At 49.7% G+C, this 26,198-nt stretch overlaps 8 protein-coding genes across 8 annotated transcripts; 5 read left to right on the forward strand and 3 right to left on the reverse strand.

Moving 5' to 3' along the window:
- The first annotated feature begins 98 nt into the window (after positions 1–98).
- FOBCDRAFT_221325 (uncharacterized protein) lies at positions 99–2,186 on the forward strand. Its single transcript, XM_031178768.3, has 3 exons — positions 99–463; positions 576–1,695; positions 1,751–2,186. Exons 1-3 carry the CDS (start codon positions 427–429, stop codon positions 1,812–1,814), a joined length of 1,221 nt encoding a protein of 406 aa, XP_031044655.1. The 5' UTR covers positions 99–426; the 3' UTR covers positions 1,815–2,186.
- Positions 2,187–2,908: 722 nt separating this feature from the next.
- On the reverse strand, positions 2,909–3,732 carry FOBCDRAFT_318493 (uncharacterized protein; the record flags this gene model as incomplete). The annotated part of the gene is made up of 2 exons (XM_031178767.3): positions 3,397–3,732; positions 2,909–3,333 (listed from the first exon to the last, which is right to left on the reverse strand). Exons 1-2 carry the CDS (start codon positions 3,593–3,595, stop codon positions 2,909–2,911), a joined length of 624 nt encoding a protein of 207 aa, XP_031044654.2. The 5' UTR covers positions 3,596–3,732.
- Positions 3,733–3,839: 107 nt separating this feature from the next.
- On the reverse strand, positions 3,840–6,003 carry FOBCDRAFT_221329 (uncharacterized protein). The gene is made up of 2 exons (XM_031178766.3): positions 5,506–6,003; positions 3,840–5,459 (listed from the first exon to the last, which is right to left on the reverse strand). The coding sequence occupies exons 1-2, from the start codon at positions 5,695–5,697 to the stop codon at positions 3,966–3,968; spliced, it is 1,686 nt and encodes a 561-aa protein (XP_031044653.2). The 5' UTR covers positions 5,698–6,003; the 3' UTR covers positions 3,840–3,965.
- Positions 6,004–6,057: 54 nt separating this feature from the next.
- FOBCDRAFT_159582 (uncharacterized protein) lies at positions 6,058–9,621 on the forward strand. Its single transcript, XM_031178765.3, has 3 exons — positions 6,058–7,319; positions 7,369–9,203; positions 9,264–9,621. Exons 1-3 carry the CDS (start codon positions 6,398–6,400, stop codon positions 9,324–9,326), a joined length of 2,820 nt encoding a protein of 939 aa, XP_031044652.2. The 5' UTR covers positions 6,058–6,397; the 3' UTR covers positions 9,327–9,621.
- Positions 9,622–13,085: 3,464 nt separating this feature from the next.
- FOBCDRAFT_200386 (uncharacterized protein) lies at positions 13,086–13,917 on the forward strand (the record flags this gene model as incomplete). The annotated part of the gene is made up of 4 exons (XM_059608968.1): positions 13,086–13,210; positions 13,281–13,451; positions 13,567–13,606; positions 13,801–13,917. The coding sequence occupies 4 exons, from the start codon at positions 13,086–13,088 to the stop codon at positions 13,915–13,917; spliced, it is 453 nt and encodes a 150-aa protein (XP_059464701.1).
- Positions 13,918–14,449: 532 nt separating this feature from the next.
- On the forward strand, positions 14,450–16,173 carry FOBCDRAFT_30852 (uncharacterized protein). Its single transcript, XM_031178763.3, has one exon. It carries the CDS (start codon positions 14,788–14,790, stop codon positions 15,874–15,876), a length of 1,089 nt encoding a protein of 362 aa, XP_031044650.2. The 5' UTR covers positions 14,450–14,787; the 3' UTR covers positions 15,877–16,173.
- A 1,041-nt stretch (positions 16,174–17,214) lies between these two features.
- On the forward strand, positions 17,215–17,568 carry FOBCDRAFT_200388 (uncharacterized protein; the record flags this gene model as incomplete). Its single annotated transcript, XM_054704243.1, has 1 exon — positions 17,215–17,568. The coding sequence occupies one exon, from the start codon at positions 17,215–17,217 to the stop codon at positions 17,566–17,568; it is 354 nt and encodes a 117-aa protein (XP_054560218.1).
- Positions 17,569–18,341: 773 nt separating this feature from the next.
- On the reverse strand, positions 18,342–21,080 carry FOBCDRAFT_131388 (kinase-like domain-containing protein; the record flags this gene model as incomplete). Its single annotated transcript, XM_031178757.2, has 4 exons — positions 18,342–18,443; positions 18,493–18,827; positions 18,879–20,193; positions 20,241–21,080. 4 exons carry the CDS (start codon positions 21,078–21,080, stop codon positions 18,342–18,344), a joined length of 2,592 nt encoding a protein of 863 aa, XP_031044644.2.
- Between the last annotated feature and the right edge of the window lie 5,118 nt (positions 21,081–26,198).

Below are 26,198 nucleotides of genomic sequence, written 5' to 3' on the forward strand. Positions count from 1 at the left end.
TTGACGCCAGGTTACCTGAATTGCTGCGCCACAGGACATGGAAGCTCCCCCGTTACGAGGTGCCGTGAATGCGCATGCCCAACGTCTGCACCTAATAGTCTAGACTTAAGACCTCTACTTTTCCTTCTTTGTAGCTTTGTCGATCCTACAAGTCCTTGTATAATATCGCCGCAGAATATTCTACACTCGTTTGCTTACGTCCACTCCTTGGCATATACCATCGAGGCGCAGCAGTAACTCGTCTGGTGACGACGCAACCCGGTCAAGCTGGGCTACTATACCTATCATATCAACCCCACTCATCGGCCTTGTACTGAGAGCTTCTTGGCTCCTCCAACAACAGTTTTCGACTTGCGCGACGACAACTTTCTATCCCTATTCCTGTTTGTGCATTGTATCTCTTGAGCTTTGTTTGAGTGTATCAAGATGGGTATCAACAATCCCCTCCCGTCGTCTATGGCGTGTAAGTCGAGCCACCAAATTCCGCACTCATGATCGCGCATCATGGGCTACTCCACCCCTCAATGAAGCGATCAGCTCAAGTGCGAGACATGGCTAACACAACTCCCCAACAGCGGAATGTAAGAAGTGCGGCAAGATCCTGACTTCCTTTATCAACCCTCGCCAGTCTTTCGGTCCCGACAAGGTCATTCCTCCATCCATCCTCGCCAATGCTAAGGGCCTTGCCATCATCACCGTTCTCAAGGCCGGCTTCCTCGGCTCAGGCCGTTTTGGCAGCGGTCTCGTCGTCGCCCGACTTCCCGAGGGCGGTTGGAGTGCCCCGAGCGCTATTGCGACCGCCGGAGCCGGCTTCGGTGGTCAAGTTGGTTTCGAATTGACGGATTTTGTCTTTATTCTGAACGATTCGAGCGCCGTCCGGTCCTTTGCTCAAGCTGGCTCTTTGACACTAGGTGGCAATGTTTCCTTGGCAGCTGGTCCCGTTGGTCGCAATGCCGAAGCAGCCGGTGCTGCTTCGCTGAAAGGTGTCGCCGGCATCTTCAGTTACTCCAAGACCAAGGGTCTCTTTGCTGGTGTTTCCCTCGAGGGATCTGCCATCATTGAGCGCCGTGATGCTAATGAGAAGATGTACGGCCAGCGCTTCACGGCGCAGCAGCTCCTCACCGGTTCTGTGAGGCCACCCCCTCAAGCTGCCCCTCTCATGAATATCCTTAACTCGCGCGTTTTCAACGGCATGAGAGGCGGTGGTGACGACGCCATGTACAACGACATTCCTGTATACGACGATCAGCACGACGATGTTGTGTGGAACGGCCGTCGAGGATCCGCGATGGGCGAGGGCGTGCAGCGCGATCGTACAGGCTCAGGCTCATACGATGATAGCTTCGGACGACCCAGCCGGTCGAATACATGGCAGGACGATGTATACGACAGACCAGGCGGTTTTGGTGGGCCCACGCGTTCCAGCACATTTGCTTCTGGTGGCGGAGCGAACAACGACTACGTTTATCGTGACAATCCCACAGGAGGTTCGGGAGGGTTCGGCGCCGAAAAGAAGGCTGGCCCTGGACGGCCAGCGGCTCCCAAGCCCAACTTTGGTGCCAAGCAAGCAATGCTTAAGAAGAACGAGGCAGTTGCTGTGTACAACTTTGACGCGGATCAACCAGGTGATCTGGGTTTCAAGAAGGGAGATGTCATCACTGTACTAAAGCGAACCGAGAGTGATAACGACTGGTGGTATGTATCTAACACGAATGGCTCAAACATCGTTACAGTAACTGACAGCGCATAGGACCGGACAAATTGGCACAAGAACGGGCATTTTCCCCAGCAACTATGTCAAGATGAAGGAGTAACGGCTGTTATCTTTGTATCGATTTAAATACCCTTTAGGCACGTTTCGGATGGATACCTTATGAATACGACGGCTTTTTTGTCTTTTGTCTATCTTGGAAAATGGCGGTTGCAAAAGACTGTACAGTTTTACACATCATGCGTCCTCCACAAGCTTTTGAATCAACAAAAACCTACATATTTGTAGCATATGGATGTTTTATTACCTCTGAACCGTCACTGAACGGTGTATCTACTAATATGATCCAGCCAATACATGGGCAGGCGTGCTGGTTAATAGGTATCTAAGCTCGTGATCTCTCCATGAGATCTATCAAACCAACATATCGAACGTTCCCAACTTGAGCTTTAGGCACGCAATATGGACAAGGCCTTAAAAATAGCCGTTCTCGTAGTTGAAACGCAATAAGCCTCAGTAGGCGCACAGAACGGTTTGGCGCCATAACGAACACCGTAAGGAGACAATTCGCCACATCAGAAAGTACTGCAGTAAAAGAGATCACGGCTCCACATAGAAGTAGAGATAGCGAAATTCTTCACGTTACGGCTGACCGTTCACACGCAATCTAGTTGTCTCTAATATGGCCAGTTGGGGATGAGCGGTACCCCTTAAAATACAGTTGAGAAGTTTGTTCATGTCAGGCTCTATATCAATGACAAACGGCACCCCAAGGCTGGGATCATAACGAATACGTTCTCTCGACTGATGGCTTTGTCACCTGAGGCAGAGTTCTAGTCCTTATCATGTCCAAGCAATGGTTTCGTCGCCGAGTGCATCAAACCCTGAGCCTTTGGGCATATGCAACAGAGTTCACACAAGAACTTAAAAAGAAATATTGGGAAATTTCAAACGCCATGTAGTAATCAAGTTTTTTGTAAATGCACATAGAGACTGACTTTGCGATCTCGATCCGTAATACCAGTAGCAGGTAGCTCCTCAGACCTGATATTTGTGAACGATGATTGCCTTTGAACGTGAGAGTGTATTAATAGAAAGCTCCAATAAAAAACACCATTTTCAATAACTCAAGGGCATTTACAAATAATACAACCTTGGAATGCCCCAACTGTGGCACAGGACTACCCAGATACTGAACTAGGTGCATGTCCCAGGATGCTTGCGAATGAGGTGCCAGGCTACCTCTTGGGGTGAATTTGTGACCTGAATGATGTAGAAAACTCTCGTAAGCTCCCCATTGCCGATCTCGATCTCTTGTATTCGCTGGTTGATAACATCGCGTATGTGTTTGTGGAACCTGGTCCAGAGCTTGAGTCTGCTTTGACCTCGGTGCTTGCCCATACTGCGAGAAAGACGGCTGACAATCATGATGTTGCTACCCCTCTGCTCGGCCCATTCCAGCGTGTGTTGGGCACCGTGATGCTGGCTGATGTTTCGATAGAGACGAAAATCTCTGTTGATGGCCTCCTGAGTATTGCTGAGACGGATATCGTTGAAGAGGTTCCTCGGGCCCTGCTTTTGGCAAAACCAGCCAGAACGACCAGCAAGACGCTTGCTGATGCCTGTAATTATATAGTTAGAATACATACCCGTACTCTGGTAAGACGTGTGAAGTTATAACTTACGTTGGGTGGACTCGCGTATCTGTTTCGCCTGGATGTCACGAACTTTCTCGATATCAATGTCGCGGAACATATCCAACAGCCGTTCCATATCGGGACTGTAGGACATCTCTCGGTCGTTGGGACTGGGGGCCGGGCTCGGAAAGGTTGTAAGGAAATCTGGGTCTTCAATGCTTGGTAGGACTGTGTCGGATATAGACATCGTGGCAGCTAGGATGAATGCAATACAGAAAGAAATGCAGCTCAACTCTAACCAATGGGAATGCGTAAAGTTTTCGCAAGAATACTGAGCCCCTTGAATAAGCTTGGTATTAAGGGGCGTCTTGATGCCGTGATAAGTTCGATGGACAAAGGACGTAAAGGGGTTCGGTCAGTTGTTGAATGGGGGAGAGGGGAGAGTCTGAGGTAGGCGTGGTGGGTACAATTCATATATTAGGAACAGTGAGTCAGTCTCAGCAATACGTTAATTGCCTACAAGCACTTAAATTCCCGTAATAAAGTCAAATGTCTGAGTTTCCTTCCTTTAACCTCTAACTATCCCTTCATATGGCAGGTAACTCGCCAATCAGTCGTCACTCCCCGCCGACCATGACTTGACGCTTTTTATACCAGAAGTCTCTACGTCTTGCCCATAGTTGCTTTGAATAGAACTGTGCAAGCAAAGCTGCGTCACCGCCCCTGGCTATATCCTGTTCGAACTGTTCAAACAACGGGGCTGTTGCTTGATTCAAATCCTTCAACGTGTTGTAGTCAGTAAGCATAACCCATGGTATGACCTCCACGCCCGAGGTTTCTTGTCTTGAATATGAGGACCTCTGCGAGCTAGTTGAAGCTTCCGGGCTTTTTGGGAGGGTTGTCTGACATTCGGCATCCTTGTACATATCATCTTTTGTTTTCACACTCGCAAACATGCCTACCGAATTAGAACCGGGAGGATGGTCTTCAAAACTGCTAGTTGCACTAGAATAATTATCAGTGTTTTCCGACGCAAGAACTCTGTGACTCGTCTGATTTAGCCTCTTATTTGTCGTGTTGTACGTGGCTTTAGTGCTTTGGCTTTTCCCTGAATTGGTTGAATCTGTCCTTAAAGATTGGCTAGGAGATCCCCAGGGTTTTCTAGAGTCGGAGGATTTCTCAAGCCCTGATCGTATACCTACATGCGCCTCAGGCTTCTTGTATGGCGCGGCGGTCTTTGCGCGTGAATCAAATGGCAACTGTCTGGGCCGAGGCATCAGTTTGCGAAAGTCCTGGTCGTGCAGCGGCTGTCGACGGTACGGTTCGGGCGAAAGGTCTTTTTTCAAGCCTGCGTGCGTATTACAGCTCTCGGTAGCAACGTCCGGGTGACATTCCAAAGAGCCGACTTTAGAACTTTCACGAACTGAGAGACTCTGAGCATCGGAGCCTGTGGTGGACACATTCAGAGGCATCGCCATGTCGGCCCCACCAATGGGTGACTGTGTCGGAGGCGGACTCGAGTTAAAGGAGTACCTCAGAGGTGATCCAACGCGAGGTATATGTGAGCGTGTGCCGTCTCTTTCAAGGAACATGTGGTATGGGTTGAGCTGTGCCGTCACTGGACTTGTATGCCGCATTTGAGTCCCTGGAAAATAGCTTTGTATAGGCATTGACTGCGCTCTTTGTGTCTGTTCAATGTGCGAGGTCGGGACAGTCGAAAATGGCGAAGGGTGAAAAGGAGCGTTCAACATTGTGGTGAACGAGAAGTCAGGTGGAGCACCAGTTCCTTGGAAATCATTCGGAGGCAATAGAGTCGGCGGCGTGATTGAAGAGAGTCGTGGCCTTATGTCAAACATGGCATCGTGTGTTTGAGATACAGGCTGAGGAGGAACTGTTAGAAGAGATGCTGGTATTGCCTCGCTGGCGAAGAACCCAGCCCTCTGCAGCAAGCATACAGCAACACTGAAATCTCTCTTTTCCTCGAACTGCGCGAGGAGCGCTTGAGGCTTCTTGGGTACAGATACACAGATTCGATTAGTTTGCTTGTTGATGCTGATGATGTCTGCAGAGGACGGTGATCCTCCTTTTATTTCGCTGAGGCGAAGGGAAACCTGGCCTATTAGCCTCCCACTCGAGCCCATTACCACCAGTCCGTACCACTTGTTGTTTCCCTTTATGAATCAAAAGAACCAAGATTCCCATCTCTGATCCGATCGGCCTTTCGCCTTCGATTGTCAAAGTGAAGGCATTGTGTGGGTGGGAAGAGTTGTAAGCTTTGGCGGACGCTCCATCGCGGATCTCTAAGTAAATGAGTGGGCACGCGGACACTGGAGTCGGGGGACCAGCCATGATAGAACTTAAAAATGGAAGACTGCATAGGTACTCTGCAGATTAAATGAGAAAAAGGTTTGATCGGATTTGGGTTGTAATTCACAGAGATAAAGTCATGCGCGCCTTGTGCCATGCAATTGGTCTTCAACTTGAGGACTCGGCTTCTCCTTCCGAAGCACTTGATAAATATCTAGGAGGAAAGAAGGTACTACCTGCCCCGACACGCCTGCCCATCCTTCTTGCCAGCCGATTAAGTAAAAATCGATACATCCACATCAAGGATCTAACGAACTCAACTTTGGGCAGGAGAAACTGGGGTTGAAGGGATAATTGATTACCTAGCTACCGAGGAAGAGAACTTCCCAAATTCCATTGTGACCAAGGGTCACGTGGAGATAAGCTAGCGCAATCTTACCCCCAAGACTTCGACGCGCCGCGCCAAACCAAACTATCAGCGACTGACCCATGCGATTTGAGAATCGTGGATCAAACTGCAAGCACCCACGGTATCTCTAAAACCAGCCAATTATCGATATAGAGGTCATTGAGGCCTTTCAGACGCTGGGTGGAAGCGCCTACCCGTGGGTATCTTTCGTGACTGCACGACATTTAACACAGCTCGACGACAAGGGACCTTTCCCCCTTCTTCGCGACTGCGAATTTCGTATTCTGTTTTCATCTACCCGCGCACAATCAGTTCACCGCACGATCTCTTAATATGGCGCCCGTTCGCAATGAGGTGCCGCCGCACACGATAGATCGCACGCCCGAATACGAGGACTTTATGTCGCGACTCCGTGACTATCATGCCAAGCGAGGAACGACACTTGACCCAGAGCCCAAGGTCGGCGCAACGCATGTTGACTTGTTCAAGGTCTTCAATCACGTCGTGGAAAGTGGTGGTTATGACAAGATCTCGGAGGAGAAGCTTGCATGGCGACGTATGGCGTCAGAGCTGGGCATATATTCTAACAATGAAGCCTCCACTGCCTTCTCGTTGAAGGAGAAGTTCTACAAAAACTTGGCTGCGTTTGAGATCAGCACAGTACATGGAAAGGAACCTCCACCAAAGGATATTCTGGAGGACGTGACGGCTAAAGGCGCTGGCTTGTTGTCACGCACAAGGGAAAATTTCTGGGGGAAGAAAAGAGAGAGCAACGTTGGTGCCACAGACTCAGCGGCCTCGGGAGACGATGGTACACCCGTCCGCGAGCGACCTGTGCCAGACACTGCTGCCAGTGCGCGTGCATCCAGAGGACTGCGTGAGGCACCTCCTCAGCGTGTCATCTTTCAACCGGATACTGGACCTTCACGAACAACCCGACATTCTTCTGCTCACCATGCGAGCAGTACCAACTCACCAGCCGCCAACCCTCCTCAGACCCCCTCGCATCACCCAAACATGCACATACCTCAGCAGCACCAACAACAACAGAATTACCAGGGAAATCGAGGTCCCTCAGTTCTTCACCATCCCACTAACTCTGAGAATACATCCAACTTGGTCACTGCCTATCAGCCGCGATTTTCTAAACCTCTAACACTGCGCGCAGTGCCAACCCCGAGCAATGCGCCCACCGAGTTTCAGAAGCCACGCCAAACTCCGCGCATTGACCCTCGTCAACCGATGCAACCCGGCAGTGAGTATTCATTCGTCATTTTGTGCTTTTCTTCCACTAACTCTATTAGCCGGTTTCGATGGCCCTAACATTTACATGAGGTGTTTGAACGCTTTGCGATCAGATATTCCTGCTGAACAAGCCTTTGCGCTCAGTCATCTGGTGAAAATATCGTTTGAGCGAGGTGATAAGTACAAGTTCGATTCATTCCCAGGTCTGGCCGAAGGTCTAGTTGACAAAGCCCTTGAGGTGGGACATCTGTTCTACCACGTTAACTGGAGTATATCTTGGAACCTTCCATATGACTCTAGTGACCCGAGCGCCCTCGATGGAAATTATGGGACAAAAGATATCTTGGAGCGTATCGAAAACCTGATCGAGAAGGATGTACCCGACATTCTGCAAACTGAGTCATACGCGGACAATATGGTGCTGATCACTGAAGCTGTCCTGACGTTGCGGAACATGGTCACCTTGCCGGAAAATGCTCACAACATATCAGACTTCCCTCCCGTCAAGGATCTCATTTGTATCATTCTGAACCTACCGCAGAAGGATTCTCTTGTGGAACTGAAACATCTTGCCCTGGACATTGCCGAGCAGTTGACGCCGTTCATGACATTGGAGTCAGACGACCCTATGTATAGGACATTGTTGGAGCAGTTGACGTCTGATGACCGTGGTATCATTTTGACGTCTCTTCGGGCGCTCGGCCGCATCTCCATGAATCTCGAGGCTACTAACAAGCTAAGCAATGTTCCTGGGCAAGTGCTCCAGTGCCTTTCCAGTTGGCTTTTGCTCAACGATGATGAGCTTATCGACGCGTGTCTCGATTTCCTCTATCAGTACACTGCTGTTGTGCCCAACGTGGACACCTTGGTCCGGTCTTTGACACCAGAAAACCTCATTGACCATCTTGCACGCCTCCTAGCTCATGGTGCTCGTAAGACACAACGCGAGTTTGTTCTTGTACCCGAGCAAAGAATTCCCGCTCGTGACCAGATTGCTCCTATGCCTGAAGATCTTCTTCAGGAGATGCTCAAGCTTGAAGAGCCAGATCGTGTTCACCGTTGGGTTCGCTGCTTCTTTGAGGAGGACAATAACTCTTTTGTGACACAACTAGCCGCCTGGCAGGCCTACCAAAACGCATTTGTCGCACCACTTAAGGTCATCAATCAGCCTCTTATCACACCTGCCGACTTCATCCGGAACAGTACGTCTGTATATAAGGATTCAAATGCGCAGGTTCTTAGAGAGCCTGGCGATCCGCAACAAAAGTTCATCATCCACGGTATCCGTGCAAGACCAAAACCTCTTGGCTTGGATGGCAAGGAGTACGGGCGATGCCTTTGGGCCTCAAATCCAAACAATAAGCTTGAGAAATGTGGTCACTTTTACATTCAGCCTGAAAAGCTTTGGGAGCACATCCTCGTGGACCATCTAGGAGAGAAGCGAAATGAAGGGGGGCAATTCGACAACGTCGAGAAGGAATACATTTGTACCTGGGATCAGTGCTCCCGCTATCCCAAGTCCACGAAAATGCGCCTTCAGGATTTTGCGAGACACATCAACACGCATATCTCTTCAACATTGCCCAACGACGCGCTCAGTCGAAAGCCCGACCGTTCATGGATTATTCCTGCCAATACTATGGCTGTGACCTTCGAGGAAACTGCAACAGCACGGGACGAGCGAAACCCAAACCTCCCGCCCCAGGCAGCTGGTATTCCACTCAGCGCTGCGTTAGTGCTAAGAAACATTGCTCGCAATGTGGTCAAAACGGAGGCTGAGGAAGAGATGGTCAAGAAACAAGAGAAAGTGGGTGAAATAGGAGGCTGGAACGAGGTTCTTTTCCGCCCTCTGTTACCGCGACTGTTTGAGATCCTTGCAGAGAACAGGGCCTTGGTATGTCTATCAATCCTATCACCGTTTGCCATGAAGTAGTTGTACTAATCAACTTCGCAGAGCCCTTACATTGCATCACTCCTTGATCTGGTCCATATTGAGAATTACGATCAGGGCCGATGATGCAGTTTCGCAGGATGGCGTAATGGAAAAAGACGGGGCGTTGTCACGACATGCTTTCAAGCAACCTCGTGTTGAGGAGGCATTGTTCGCAGTGATTTACACAGGCTTCCTCGCATGAGTGAAACCTGGTGGGGATCAGAATGGCATGTGTTGTTTTACACGGATTACTTGTATTAATACCCTGCCCGTGGGCGTTCTGGGCTGGCTGGTTTTGGATGAGCGGTAGATCTTTGAACTCGAAGACTAAGAACATTAACAGTATGCATTCTGCAGAATTGTATAGCATCTTTGTCGATTTGTGTGTTTGCCGCGTGAACCTGTTGGGATGAATCCAGTGCGGTTACGTGTAAGTGCTGTATAGGTGATACTGGCGAGTATGCTTCCATGGCATGATACCTTCAGTAAAGACAGTGCCGAAGTATCTGACGATATAATTCAACAACCCTCAAGTCCACTGGAGATTCAACTACCGGCCCGGGCATCTGGTTGGTTTCCCATCACCGCATTTTTAAACCCGGGCCGGTGCCTCTCCTGTGCATACATCTCGACGCCAGATCTCAGTACTCGGCTTTATCATCAGCCGCAAAACTGCTCATACGAAACATACGGGAACCGCCGTTATGCGCATGTGGGGAAAGGGAGCAAGGGAAATGCATTGTATCCTCGCCAGCTTGGTAAAGTTCGACATGGGAAATCCAGTCCAGTCCACACAATACCCCAGACTTGGGCACGCCTGTGATGGATGATGATAAGGAATGGAAGGGCCGTGCTTCTGCGAGGATTCTGGAACTCGCCCGAATGCATGCATGCGCACCCGGTGCCCCCTTGTTCCCTTGACAGCTCCCCACCACACGATAGCTCCAAGGGCAGGGCTGCAGGGCAAGGTATTGCGTGCCTGGCTGTGAGATGGGCCTCTACATGTCAGTGAACCTCGTACAATTCGATCACTTGGTTTGACAGGAGGCACGTTGATTTCGATAGTGCCTTATACTACGTAGTATGTCATATCGTGAGCTTATTGTCAGACTGTTTACACAAAGAAAGTCACTTGACATTGTAGGTCCAAGTGGTGTACAGCATTCGACCAACGCTGTTCACAAGCTCAAGATGTCAAGGCCTTGTTGAAAGTGTGCCTCGATTCTCTTACCCTTGATGAGCTCGCTTGTGCTTGTCCCAGAAAATTGCCCCCATCAGATATTGATCAGATCAGTTGTAAACGAAGAAGATCAAGTGGGTCACCCAAGGAGCTCCAAGTCCGCTCTGCCTCACGCAAGAATATCTGTCCTACAGAATTAGCGATGCAGCCTATTAGGGGAAAAGTCGAGTATCGTCTGATATCTTGTTTTTTTTTTGTTTTTTTTTGCTTTATCGTCTGAACGGGTACAAGCGGAGTCATTCGATAAAACGAGTTAGCAAAAATATAACGAGTTTGATGTATACACCGTCTTTTGGTGTTTACCCCGTCAAAGTCATCATGATGGAAATTTGGCTTCGATTAAGTCACAAATGATGATCGCCATGCTCATCAACAAAGCGTAGCAAGTTTCATCTCGTCATTTTTGTGACCATTGAATAGACTACAGTTGGTAAATGAAAAAAAAAAACTAAACCCCCACTGATACAACTAAGCTATCTTTGTCATTGTTTCCTATCATTCAGACCACGAACTGAGAAAGTGAGAGAACATTCTCGGTCAGGGTGGTATGGACGAATGGGGGGCGCCAATGGGTGGGTTAGTGTTAAGGTTGTCTTGGCCATCTAGGTGTAGCCTGGTCTATCCAAGGAGGTGGGATGGCACACCGAGAGGTGAGTAGTCTGAGCACTATTATTTATGACTATGAGTAGGGTTTGAGAATTGTAGGGGGTAGAAGGGATGTTTGTGAGTATATGGTTCTGACACAACAAGGAAATCCAAGGTCAGAATGAAGTTTCATTACGAGACGAAGTCGAAAGAGTATCTACATGTTATGTCTTGTAGCTATCATATCCCTCACCTTGGAGCGGTTTCGGTGAGGAAGTACTGACTCGACCCAAGAAGTGGATGGTGGTGGTGGATGGACCAGGATCAGCATCAGCATCAGCATCACTGCGATTGCGGCCGTGTTACCCGGAATTGAAAGTTGAAACCTTCCGTGGTGTCCAGGGGACGCGCAACATCAGATGCCTGTCTGTCTGTATGTGCGTGTGTGCCCCAGCTCGGCTCGGGTCTGAAAGCTGTAGCTGTAGCACATTACATTGCATTATTCAAGCACTTGCAGACTGCAGTAAGTATTTTGGTTGCGTGGATAGCGGTGTACCAAGTTAGAAGGTGGAGGAAAAGAATTCGTCTGCCTAGAAAAGATGGAACAAAGCCTGTCGTTAGATGCTGCCGCCTCCCCATTGGTGGCAGACTAACTACTGCAAGCCCCCAGCGGATGAGGTGCCAGTTTAGCTCAGAGGCCAGCCATCATCAACAAGTTAGTGAATGTTGCTATTTGGATTGTCTTTGGTGTTGAGGCAACGTGCACGTCTGTGCTCAAATTGTTTGCCGGTGGCCGGACAGCCGCAAGCCAAGTGGGCAGCAATCTAGAGCCTAGAAATAGGCGGGTGAAGGCCAAAACATTCCCCGGAACGCTCGGACTGTATGAGGCCTTGCATCAACTCTGTTTGTTTTGAGAGAGGAGGATGAGTGGATGGATGATCTTTTCTTGCCCGAGCTATCCAGCAAAGAGTTGGAGACTTCACATCCCATCCCATCACCACCTCATCATGTAAGCGCCCGCTGTGGAGGAGGTTGAGAGGGAGGGAGAAAGGTGGGGGTCCCAGGAATAGCTACCGAGAAAATGCTAGTGGAGCCCACCTCAGCCAGAGCTACCCCTGCAACGTCCCGAAGAGCCCCTAGAGGCTAGGAGTTGGCTCCCCGCGACCCGCCATAGCTCCCCACGACTGCCCGTGGGATCTGGGTTTCTAATTGATCTCCACTCCACTTGGTGCATCAAATCCTTGGGTGCCCCATATGCTTGTTTCCCGCTCTCAACCTCATTCATCATGGACAATGGGTGTGATTTTCGATGACGGGTGTGCAAGTTATCTTTTTCCGTGCCACCGTCTGCGTCAATGGCTGGCTGTTTGTCCGAGATTGGCGTTGAACAGAGAGGGACGCGCAATGATGTCGTGTCGTGTTTGTATCTGTGTCTCCAAGGAAAAGACGTGAATGTGAGACGTAATAGAAGGGTGAGAAAAGAGGCTGCCTCTAGACCGTCACCTCAGAATTAGAGCTGCATATGCATGTTCTGATGTGGGCATTGAGAAGCAGCGGAGAACCCCACGTTGTTATCAAAGCTATAAAAAAAAAAGTCGGAGGGTTATGAGAGAAGAAACCCGGACCGGCTGTACAATAGCAGGTTTATCAATTGATTGAGAACAGAACATGTAGCAGTGCCTTGTTTGACTGATGATACAATTGTCAGTTGGGAACTTTGGAAAATACCTTACGTAACCCAACTTTGCGCAATACTTTCAAGACGAGGCAAGAGGAAACAACACCATCTCACCTCAACTAGTTAAGCCTACCTATATGTAAAACACCATAGAATTTTCTCGCAACCCTCATAAGTACTGAGGTAGCCCATATTTAAATATTCAAAACAAAGACTAGTTGAGTCTCAGACCATGTAATCAATGCTCCCCCACATTGTACTGCTTCTGCGTGCCTGAATGCGCCTCTGCAGTGGTCTAGTCCAAGTCTCGTCTTTGATCAATCTCTTGACAGGAAATGCAATGACCCTGTCAGTGGCCCTGGCAATCGATCTTGTGACCATCACAAATCTCCCATCCCGTCTCACATTTTGGAGGAAGCCCCCGGCTGATGCGACATCGGTGCCCCGGTCCCTCCATGATGTGAGGTGAGGGTGAGGTGAGTCCAGCTTGTGCTACCCCCTTTCTTAGACCCGAACTAATAAACTTCTAATTCAGGAACCGTACCAATGTACCTCCATACCATTTCTACAGTTGCTTGCTACATATAAATCCGACCTCACCGTCTTACACCGAAGTCGGTGAAGAACCGTTCTCCCTTGCTTGGGCGTCAGGAAGCGTGCGTGCCGGTGGTTGCTCCACCTACGTGTGTATTGTAGCTGCCATAAGGTAGGTATGGATATCTGGATGCCATGGAACCTATATAAATCCATTGCCGGTCGGAGCTAGTTCCCCATAACCTTTCATCACACATACGCATTTTCTACGACTTTTGACTTCATAGAGATTCTTTTCTCGCTTCGAACAAAAGTTCATCTGAAGCTGTACGTTGTCCCTAACAAACTACTTCTTCTTATTCTCATTGCCTTAAACACGTCATGAACCTTGCCAACCACTTGGTTTTTTTTTTTGCTGTGGCCAAATTCAACGATCATGGCGACTAACAAGTTATAGGTTTTCATCGACACCTTCTCCGCACCACCTTGGAGAGATAAGTTTCTGCTGCACCATAGCACAGGTAGCATTTGCCACCAAGCTTGCCTCCAGTCCCGGATCCGAAGATCAAGCCCGAATCTCCGTTGTTCGAGACATCTATCTCAGATCAGCTCTACACAGCGAACAAAGCATAACCTGAATTGCCGTTCTGGAGTCGCTATTGAAGAGCCCCGAAAATAGTACCGGTCCTCCCGCAGTCACCTAAACTTGGAACAAGCGAAACGTGCCTTTCCTGAACAAACAGCATTGCCATACACTGCCCAAAGGTCCATCCCGTACTCTTGGACTACGGAGTTTTCCTGCCGCGAGATCTGCACTTCACATACCTAACTAAGGTATTCTATCTTTGCCTGCACTCTTACTCCCGGTTCCACTGTTCTCTCAATCCAGGCCCCCCGCTGCTACCCTCCTTGAACAAGCACTAGAAGCCCCCAGAGCCGCCAAACGAGAGCAGATCCCTTGGTTCTAGCCTTAGCTGAAGTCATCTGCACCGTACCTTATCGCTTACAGCCCAAGGACCTTGCAACACCATACCACACCACACCCATTCGTTCGCCTTCCTCACGGACATACCGCCACACTAAATTCTGCACCTAGTCTACCTTACCTTTCTACCTGGCAAGCAAAGTAAAAGCTTTCCCAGCGACCCTACCATACAATTTCTGCGACAAGGAAAAAAACAGTTTCGTGCCCAGGTCTAGAGTTTTCTCTGCATTGCTCTCACTGCTTGCACTCCCTCCACCTCCGCAACACACTTCACACTCTATCTGTGATTTACTTTCGGACCCACAACCATTCGACTATATATCGAGAGAATCCCTTCATCTATTCAACTCTTCTTTTACAATCTTCATCTTCCACTCTATACCCCTCTCTCGCTCGAGCACTTGTGTCTGAACCAAAGACCAAGACCTTCTAATATATAATCACTTCTTCTCCCGCTATCACTCCCGTTCTTGTATACCCATATCCTACCTATTCTCAACCACCAACCTTCACAACCTTCACAATGGCATTTTGCTCCGTTTCTCGCAACATCCTCCGCGCCACTCGTGCCCCTGCCGTTGCTATCCCCAAGAACTCGCGATGCTTCTCCGCCACCCCTGTGCAACGTGTCATTGACACCAACTTGAAGAAGAACGTTGTCCGGGAGAAGGAGGTTCCTGTCACAGTCTACAGTGCTGGCCAAGGCACTGGTGACAAGCACACAGTCAACGTCCCCGAGGCAGCTGCTCGAGTTCCCAGCGAGCCTCGTGCTCCTTCTCACGAGAGCGACATCGTTCAGCCGCTCACCCGCAAGACCTTTGAGCAGCTCCCCCACACCATGCGCAACATGAGTGTCTATGGCAAGACCATCATCCTCACTGGCGCTGCCCGTGGTCTTGGAAACCATATGGCTCGTGCTTGTGCTGAGGCTGGTGCCAAGAACATTGTTCTCTTTGACGCCAACCAGGAGCTTGGTGACGAAGCCGCAGCTGAGCTTCACGACAAGACTGGCCTACCTGTCTCCTTCTTCAAGGTCGATGTTCGTGACGGTGCTGCCATCAACGCTGCCGTCGACGAGGTTGTCGAGCGCTATGGTGCTCCTGATGTTCTCATCAACTCTGCCGGCATCGCCGACTCCAACATCAAGGCTGAGACTTACGACCCTGCCATGTTCCGTCGCCTTATCGACATCAATCTTACCGGCTCTTTCCTCATGTCTCAAGCCGTCGGACGTGCCATGATGTCCGCTGGAAAGCCCGGCAGCATCATTCTCGTCGCCTCCATGTCTGGCTCCATCGTCAACTTCCCCCAGGAGCAGAGCTGCTACAATGCCTCCAAGGCGGGTGTCATTCAACTCGGCAAGTCCCTTGCGGCTGAGTGGGCCAAGTACGACATCCGGGTCAACTGCATCTCTCCCGGTTACATGGATACTGCCCTCAACCGAGTTCCTGCGCTTGACGCCCAGAAGAAGATCTGGAAGTCCCTGACACCCCAAAACCGACTGGGTAACGTTGACGAGCTCAACGGCCTTTGCATCTACCTCGCCTCAGACTCTTCCAAGTTCATGACTGGTTCCAACTGCATCATCGACGGTGGCTACACATGCTACTAAGCGAGCGGCGCCCTATTTTGACGGTTAGCGAAGAATGGTTCCTACGAATGGCTGGATCGGGAAGGCCCTGAAAGAGGATTTGATTTTCTTTGTTTGGAGTTCCGGAAACAATTGGTGACCTATTTTTTTGAGCAAGGACCAAGGACGAAAAGAGACGTATGATGATAAAACTAGATCAGCTCTGGATACCATAGAGCAGGATGAATCTGCCGTATTAGACACGGAGCGAGGCGATCCAGACAAAGGATCTAGATTTAATAGCCAATGGCATATAATGAATCCAATAAAAAGAACCACTTGTCTTTTTTGGTGATTGTATAAACGAATATCCTTCCTCGTCGCTTGATTAGACTTTCGGGTGTGAAACAAGGTTAGTGGGTATCGTGCGCTAACAATCGAAGTTTCTTGTCCCTTGCGTCTGCAAGAGGCAGATCGTGACTTTGACTACGCAAAGTGCAATGCCGAATGCCAAACCACGTGCAGTCTGGTCCAAGTCTATCCACCAATGCACGTCAATGTCAATCAATCATCGCATGTTCCCGAGCAGCCAATCACGATGGCACTTGCATGTTGAAAACGGCAATCCAGCTTGAGCCAATGATTTGGGTCTAGGTTATTCTCACCGCTCTATTTTCGCAGCTTTCGAGACGATCAAAACCGGGTCAAAGATCCGGCCAGCCTTTTTATTTTTCGGTTCGCCAACTAAACTGGCGGTGGAGAATATGGGCCGATACTAACATGAAGGAAGAGAATAGGAGACATGAGGTCATGCCTAGAGTCAGTCTCCTGAATCGACGGATATGGGGGAGACATTAGGGCGAAATGTCTCATGAGGATGCAGGAACCAAGACAAGAATGCCCTCTGTACCACAGTGAAAGTTGAGCACATAAACTCAAGATTACGACACAGCCAAGTAAAGAGCTGAACCTTTCGATAAACAACGACTCATGTGAAACGACACTACAGACTCAACGAACCAAGTCCCTCCACGTTCCAAGGATCCCGTGCAAGACACATACACCTGCATATCACGGAGGACCCCGAGGTGCCACCGGCAGACCGCATTGTCGTTCCGGCTCATGATGGAGGGGGGTCTTTGGAGGTGAGCACGGTTAACTCATGCAATGACTCGGAAGGATTAGAGCCTCTCAATCATCTGCTGTCTCTAACTTCTCTTCCTATTCTTCTTTTCTCCTTATAAAACGACCAAAACACATACTCGCTCATGATATCTTTTTCATAGTCTACTCAACATTCCAACATCAAGTGCAGGTTCACATAACCAGCTCATCCTTCATATCGCCACCTCAAGAAAGGTCTCGACATCATTTCCAAATATGCAACTACTCTGCACTCCCCCCATCTCGCTGGTCCGCGCCGCTCGGTCCTTGCGCAACCGACTCATCAAGAAAACCCTCCTCCCAGCCCGCGCTGCAGCCGCCTCCGTACGCAACTCAATACACTTCTCCTCACCATTCTCGTCACACTCCCACGACAAGCTCAAACACCAAGCTCGACCTGCCGCCCTTGGCACTGTTGCGGTGCTTGGCAACGGGCTACCCACGGGCATGGAAGGCCACGCCGCTGTCAGAGAGGGCGAAGGTTGCTCGAGAGTCCGGAAGCATATCAGCCCCTTCTATCAACAATGGGAGCAAGGCAGCCTCATGTTCCAGAAGAGCAAGTTCTTGTAGGACGGGAGACATCGAAGAAACAAAGTATGGTCGCCACAGGCTGGTCTAGTGATTTTGTTGTTTTGCCTTGCCGTCTTTGCGTTAGAGTGTTCGGTTAGTATTGGCTTGGTTTGTTCGGTTAGATTGATTGGCTTTGAGCGTTAGGTCTGTTAAAACATAGTCACTCAGAGTGACTGACACCTGAACACTAAGAACTCCATTTCGTATCATCACCACAAACACATTCCAAAAAGCCATGGCACCAATGTAAGGAAGCAAACTATTTTTTTATGATTCAAAGCTGGTGAGGAGACATGGCCAGGTCTAGTATCGTGACAGACCCAGCCTCGAGTGCGAACTCGATGTGCAAGAACAATTCGTATGCAGGGGTATATCCAGCGTGTCATATCTATGTGCTGCTAGGCGTCATCTTAGTGTCCGCCTGCTGGCACCTTTTGGGTTTTTCTTTTCTTGCCATGTGTCGAACTCGCGACCTCATGCGCATAACATAATCCGAGCCACCCCTTGACGCGGCATCGTATCAATTCCAACTTCAAGATGCAAGGCCTGCTATGACAGTTGAATAATTTGTGGAAGAAAATGGTCATTAGATAGTTGGGTATGTAGAATCGTGACCCAAGGACGGATTGTGCCCGTGGGACGTCGTCAATCGAGACCACCGTATCGACTTGGAGATACATCGATCATCGTCTGAGAAACGCCGGCAACAGTCGGCGAAGTCTCTCTTTTCTCACTGGGGGATCTGCAGGAGGAACTCTTCTCCCAGGGTTTACCTACTGCCCCTTGCGAGCCTTTTCTTGCGCCCTCTGTTCTCGAGCGGCTCGCACCAATGGCGATAGTTGACCTAGATCAACACACTGCTTCATGAATTCATGCTAAAAAGGGTCAGTGGAATCATTTAACCGGGGAGCATTGGGGGCTTACCCTCAGCAGATCATGAGCACTGGCTCGCTTCTCCGGATCCACCTTGAGTGCAAAGTATAGGAAGTCCTTGAACACAGGAGAAAGATCCTGCTCATTCTTAATGTGAGGAGTTCCGTTGGTTGCAATCAACCAAAGGGCACGCAAGGGAGATTCCGTCAGGTATGGTGGCTCGCCTTCTATCATTTCGATAGCCATGATACCCAGAGACCAAATGTCAACCTTGCGCCCGTACTCTTTCCTAGTAACGACCTCGGGCGCCATCCAGTAGGGTGTACCCACCATGGTTGTTCGCTTGTTCTGGGCCTCGTTGATGGTCGCACAGAATCCAAAATCGGCTGCTACGGTTAGCTGTGCCTTGCACCGCCACTGGAACACTTGTCACTCACTCAGCTTGATCTTGCCCTCCAGGGATAGCAAGATGTTGTCCGACTTGATATCTCGGTGAATGACTCCCTTGGAATGCAGATGTTGCAGACCAAGAAGGGTCTCGCGACACACAGAAGCGATCTGCCCCTCGGACATGATATTGAAGGTGACAACATCCGTAAGGCTGCCTCCCTCCATAAACTCCATGACGACCCACAGCTCGCCACCACACAGATAACTGTCGATAAAGTTGACGATGTTGGGATGTGAACTATCCTTCATGACAAGAATCTCGTTGATAATCAGGTCCTTCTTAGGTTGCTGTTCGAGATTCATCTGCTTGATAGCCACCAATCTGTTCGTGCCACGCTCGTGACCAGTGAAAACACCTCCAGATGCACCCTGGCCGATCTTGTTGAATCCTCGGTATATGTCTCGAGGGTCGCCTTCGCTACAGATGCGCTTAAGGGCAGCAACAATATCAAGACCTGCGCTCTGACGAGCCCGGTGTCGTGGCCTAGCCCCAGGCACGGCTGCTCCAGGAGCCTGCTGACGAGGAGCGTTGTGCATACCATTAGACTCGGGGGCACGGCCGTATCCAGGAGCTGCCTGCATGTTCGGGTTCTGGGGATGAGGAGTTCGTTTACTAGGAGCACGGCCGATGCCGCCAGACATGGCAGCTTGGGCCTGGGCCATGGCTTGCTCTTGCTGCTGCTGCATAAGTTGTTGTTGATAAGCGGCGGCTTGGGCCTGGGCGAGCTGTGGGTTGGGTTGCGGTGCAGTTGGGGCGTATGTAGGTCCAGTGACGCGCGAATTGGATCTCGATCGGTGCTCTTCGGGGAGCATAGGGCCAGCATCCTTTGATATGCCGTAGGATTCGTCGCCGGACTGAGACATACCGATGCCTGAGTCCTTGGTCGAGTATGCGCCTTGAGGCATATGTCGATTGCTCATGCTGACGGGCGGTTTCGGGGCTGGGCGACTGGGCATCAGGTCCTTACCAACCTGGCCTCGGGGAACAGGCGGTGGTGCTCGGGGATTCTCAAAACTTCCTTCATGATTGACAGTTGGAAACCTGGGGTTCGTAGGTAAAATATTGTTCGGTGACATACCCATATAGTTTGACGGGTACATGCCCGGTGATGCTGCAGTTGCCGGAGAGGTGGCATACTGACCAGCATGATGAAATTTCTCAAGGACCTGATCCTCTGGGGGCCTCTCCGTGGTCTCTTTGTAGAACTGCAAGATATCAACCATAGTTTGCGGGTTTTCTCGCCTTTCCTTTTCAGGAATTCCGCTTTCGTTGATAAGCCGCTGCCATTCTTTTGGCAGACCCTAGAGTCTGTTAACGAGTATAAGAACAAAGAGAAGAGAGAACTGACTGTGAACTGGCCTGTGGAACTATCATAGCCAACATGAGTAACGTGGACGGGATTCTCGGGTGCAGAGATAACGGGCTTCTTGGGCGATCCTACCAAACTGTTCATGAAACCGGAAAATCCTGACTTCTTTCGCAGAACAGCAGGCTTGAGGTCCTTGCCATCGTCGGAATATCTCTTGGGGTTGACCGAAGGCCCATCAGTTGGAGCCCTTGGGCCGCCCAGACTCTTCTCGTTCAAAGACGAGTCCATCGCGGAGAAGCTGGTCGAAGTTCGTAGGGCAGGGCTAGCAAGCCTAGAGTCGGTGGGCGCCTTGACGATTTGGGGCGGGAATTGACGAGGGGCAGCAGCCTTCGGACTAGGAATCTTTATCGATTCGATGCGGTTCAGAATAGCAGCGCCGTCAAAAGGAGCGCCGATCAGGTCGTCAGGCACGGCTGTCTTACTGAGAGGGCGGAGGTGAGAATCGGAGAGACGGTCGGGATGACGGGGGACAGGCGCCCAGTGATTAGCGGGGGTAAAGTCGCCCTGGGGTGAGATGGGCGATGGGACAGGTCTTAGGGTGTTGCTGTTGGCGGATAATTGAGGATGAGATCGATCAGAGTCTTGCCAGTCGGACACGGTCGCAGGGTTTGACCGGGCTGGGGGAGCGCTGGGGGCTCTTCTCAGACTCTGGGAACTGCGTTTGCTCTCGAGGGACTGGGCGTCGAAGGCACCACCATCGAAGCCAGAGGAGGAGCGAGCGTAGGCGTAAGTGGGAGGTTTCTTGATGAGCTTTCGACGATGTGAAGTTGCGGTATGAGCAGACGCAGACGACGCAGAGGTATATCCGGGGCCGTCCATGATCCAGCGGCAAGCAGGAAGCAGCCTGTCAACTGAGGGCAGTTGGGTTTGGGGGGGCCCTTTGGGGCTAAAAAAAGGCCTTAGAGGGGACGGCGGGCTGCTGCTGTTAGGTACGGGACTTTTTTTGTGATGGGCCGAGCGAGCAGGTGGAGGAGACTGACTAGACAGAAACAGAACAGGTATCAAGTCACAGGGTGTGTGTGCAGGGAAAATGAGAAGGGGAGGGGAATCAGAAGAGATGCGCAGTGCAGTGCATGCAGTGCAGTGCCGTGCAGGTCTGGCTCACTCAAGAGATAGATAGATAGGCCCTTGGGCTTTCAGAATCAAGCAAGACTAGAGGGAACAAACGAAGCCAAACAATAGGAGGAGTTTGACGCGGGGACTGGGGATTGGATACACAACGCAGTGCAACGCGGGGGGTATTGATATTGTTGTGGTGTGTTGTTTGGCCCGGGTGGCGATGCTGAATTGGTGATGGCGGTCCTGCAAGTGGAATTAAATTACTTGCTTTGCCTTGCTTCGTCTCTGTTTCGTGTTGCCTTTGCTTCTGCGTTTCCTCTCCTGGGAATCCTGCCCAGTGACTTCATAAAAGGAAAAAAGGGTAAGCTGCTGTTCGGGGGATAACAGGATAAGTGGGTTGGGGAGATCAAGTTCGGGAAGACAAGTACATAAGAGAGAGGAAGCATGAGAGCAGGAAACCAACCTACGTAAGGTACAATTATACACGCACTGTGTCGTATTCCTCAAATCAAGGGGAACTGAACAAGAAGGATGAGTGAGATGACCTGGAATGCGGGAGGTGGATTGGGCTGTGGGATAAGATATTACAATGTAGCATGGAGGCCCTTGAATTTAAGAATTGTGATACAAACGGCCGATGGGGCAGCCTCGTAGTGTAGTGCAGAGCAGTGCAGCACATGGCACGGGCTGTCAGTGTTTCCGGACTCCTCTACCGTGATGCTGACGGTATTATCAGGAGTCCTGCGGGGGTGACACGGTTGCAGAGTCTTGCTGAGAATGGATCTCTCTGATGATGAATTGTTCAAACGACTGGAATTGGGGTCTTGATTAGCGAGGTTGTTTAGAAACAAGACATCAAGAGGCCCATGCTTCAAAATGAAGGGCCCTTCAATGCCTGAGCACCATCGGAGAATGCTTGGCAAGGTAGCAGACAGCTGTGAACATTTGCCTGATAAGGCTTTCCTATTCAATCCGATCTCAAAAGCTTCCTACAAGTGATCCAGTGTCCTCCGTAAAATCCCCTGGAAACCCTCATGTTGATACAGACGTAACGGCTCTAATTGGGTTTCTGATACGCAAGGAACCGAAGAAATGGCTTGGACCCTGGACCCCAGCATATTGGGATAAGGTACATGCGATCAGCGGGGCAGACAACTCATGCAAAGGTACCTTGGCATTTAGCTGGCGCTGATACCCAACCCAACTCCCGTTAACTTCTGTCCCTGTTCCAAGCTCATCCAACGTCCCCCACCGTCGTTGCAACGCCATCTCTTGTCCCTCGGGCCGTTGGCGCGACTCGACAGTGTGAAAGCATCTTGCCAGCACTTGGTGGTTGGACCAACGGCAAGGTTGGAGGGTCATGGATGGTTGACTGCATCTTTTTCCCCCCTGAGCGCCTCGCAAAGAACGCTCTGCTCAAATGGATGCTTCACAGGATGACGACGCGGGGTTAATGGCGTTTAGACCGCAAGTGGCTAATGTCACCTTATTTTTGTCGTTTACACTGGATGACGAGCTCTGATTCTGACGCATGGTGGCTGCAGAAGGTGAGGATATTTGAGAATGAATGAATAGACAGACAATAGTGTGGGACAGATGTTGGTTACAGACTCAACCCAGCCGTTTCCAATCGTTTCAATCACCCATTGTTAACAAACAGCCTTCAATGAATGCAATCACATATTATGGCTGCACTCTACTGCCGGTGGCCGCTTGTTAGCCTCTACTGTTAATCGCTCGTACGGTTCGCTCTGCTCCGTACTCGTTGCACATACTCGCACTAGAAAACTTATATGAATCACGTCTTCAGGTTTTGTAACTTGGATAACTAACGTCAGTCTTGTGTGCATTTTGTCACCCCAATGACTCGTTAAACTGGGCATGTCATTAGACCACAATCATAGCCAAGCGCTTAACAAACCATGTTATCGTGAAAAATTAATCGATCTGTATGTATCTTGCTCATCGAGCACTGCAACGCTGTTTGTATTAAACAACCCCCAGCCAGATACATATGTACAGCTGTATCCACGCTACCATCCCCCCTGATGTATGCCTGCTGACCAGTAACATATTGAACGTTCCTGTCGCAGGTTCATCACGATCAAGTGTGAGTGGAATCGAATGCATCTTGATTCTTGACTGAGTGGAGTTTGTTCTCAAAGCCGGGCGGGAAGATTCAGGAGAAGCTAGAGATCAATGTTTGGGCAAACTAGCCAGTCCTTGGCCAATCTCAAGCAACTGTCTCTCCCAAGCTGAGACTAGCACAGGCACAAGCTCGACTTCAAGCTCAACTGCCCCGTCCTCGTGGGTCAGAACGCTCGCGGCTGGTGGAGATTGCCGACGATTTTGCAGGTCTTAATGGGAGTCAAGCATCGGTGATTTACCATAGCCGTGGCTGGGCAGTGTTGGCTCCGACGCAGTCTCTGTTAACCGCTGCTCTCGTATGCTCCGAGTCGACATACTGATATGTCTAAGATCTATTGCTGTAGGTGATTCATCATCTGAAGTTGAAGAAAATTTTGTGTGCGGGGCATCAACAAGGCACCGCAATATTGCGCCCAGTATTCATTCAGTAGGCGTTACAGCTTGGTCATGATGGGGCACAATAATGAACTTGTCCCCTCATCGGCCATTCATCATGCTGGGTTCTTGCATCCAATGCTTACAGCTGCTGGGTTGTTTCCTTGAGTGATCGCACGGCGTCTTCCTCATTCCGTCAGGGACCTCGATCTTGGTTATTGGTTAAGGTAGCCTCCTCTGCCAGCATCTGTATTTGCTATGGAACTTATCTTCTTAACCTTTGCCTTGGTACTCAGGGAAGAAAACAACTTCCAGCATTCGTCAAAAGACATGTCAAATCAAGGACGAAATCAGCAAAGCTGCTTACTAGGCTTCTAACAATATTCTGACAGTTTCCTCCTACACCCTCGAAGGAGGGCCAAGATATGCAAGTTCTGAGAGGACTTCAAGTTCCACCATCCATTCTTGTCTCCCCCGGCATTGGAGCAAGACAACGGCTACTGTCATTAGCTTGATACCCCTAGTACTGACCAATTGTTTTAACCCGAGACAAGGAGGACGAGCCGCAGGTAGCTGGCTTTCAAGGCACAACTTTGGGGGCGGTTAGCAACGTTTTGAAGTCCATTCAATTCTTGCCATTTAACTACCGCTCAACTCATCTCAATGACAAACTCGGAACGGTAAGGAACCAACAACAATATAGCAGTAGGCTTTGATGTCGTAGAAGATACAAATAATCATAATTAAAAGTAATATGGGAACCTGGATCCTCAATTGCTCTGCATTCTCGTTGGCTGAAGCTATTGCACAGGCAATTCCTCCAATGCCAGGGGCCAACCTTGTAACAAGTTGGGATTGTTCATGTTCTCGACGATCCGGGCCAGTTACCTATCATCCGCTCCACGACAGGATACCCTTAACTGGCAATCGCCCTAACTTTTGTACAACTCATACGACCAGCACTGGTTGGAATAATGCCTGTCTGTATTAAGTTAAGTCCCGGGACAGCGCATAGCTCGTTAGTCGATACGAACAGCTGCGGACTTCTCTGGTTTTTCGATTACATACGTGTCCGCCATATGTGAACTGATCGCTTTGTTAAGATGTAAATTGCATGAGCCAGGCCCATGCCAAAGTGGCATACCGATTTGAGTTCCATCGGACATTATTTCATGTTCACATGACATGATTGTCTTCTCTGTTCGCAGTCGACCATAGTTGCTGATATATGAGTCGCGATATGGGCTCTGATTCAAGTTGACGGATACTTGCAAATACTGTTGGGTAACCTATACCACCAGTTACGAATACATGACGAGATATCTCAACATTCTCCAGGCCTGTTCAGCTGCCACATCACTATTCCGTGTGATGCGATGTTGTAATCCCTGTTGGTTGCTTGAACCGAGGCCACAGCACTATGCCTCAAGAGGACGGAGTGTGCCATCTCCAGTCAGTACCTGCAGTAGTTGCCAATGCACCAGGAGAAACGCTGTATCAACCTGCAGCAAGCTTGGTAGCATTTGACGTGATGATTCACTTAATATAATTCATCTACTGTGTGGGTGGACGTGATACAATCTTTGAACGGTGTGGGCGCATTGCAACAGCGTAAATGTCTCAACATGGTTTAAAAAGGTTCCCTGGTTGGTGAATCGTAAGCTCACCGGAAAATAAGCAGCATGTTGACTCGGACGTTAATAAGATCAGCTCTTATGGCTATATGTCCAGGTTCAGAGAGTGTCATATATCATGGTGGGATTGAAGTGCCGTAGATGGGCAGGTGGAATGTCATTAATTTTCTAAGAACTTCATCAACTACCGGGAGCAGCCTCAATACGTCGGAATTCTATTAACAACGTACACATGCATTTGTGCTTATCGTCGTTTGATTCAAATGCTCTCTCCTGCAAACAAACACACACGTGAACAAGGTTTGACACAAAAGGTAATATTGCAGGTAGGAAGCCTCAGGTCAAGTATTGTAGCAGCTGACTTAATGAAAAAGGGCCATGAACCCACGGGTATTTAGAGGAGCCAGTGGCTTCTATTTGAGATTTGAGTCTGAGGTGTCTGTATGGCGGCATTCAAAAAGAATTATTTATATTCATCATCCATTGAGATAGTGGCTTTGATAGTGTACGTCTATTGGGACAGGCCGATGAATAATCCATCTCAAAGTTTGAACATCCAGGCATCAATGCGGCTTGAGGGCCACGAACCTGACAGGCAAACCTACACAAAATTCGTGCAATTGTTTCAATCTGTGGTTGATAAAAGGCTGAATATATCACCATACCTACCTTACAATGCACAACCCACCCCGCTTTCCCCTTTAAAACTTCGCCTTCTCAA

This window comes from Fusarium oxysporum, chromosome IV (assembly GCF_013085055.1).
Source record: "Fusarium oxysporum Fo47 chromosome IV, complete sequence".
Lineage (NCBI taxonomy): Eukaryota > Fungi > Ascomycota > Sordariomycetes > Hypocreales > Nectriaceae > Fusarium > Fusarium oxysporum.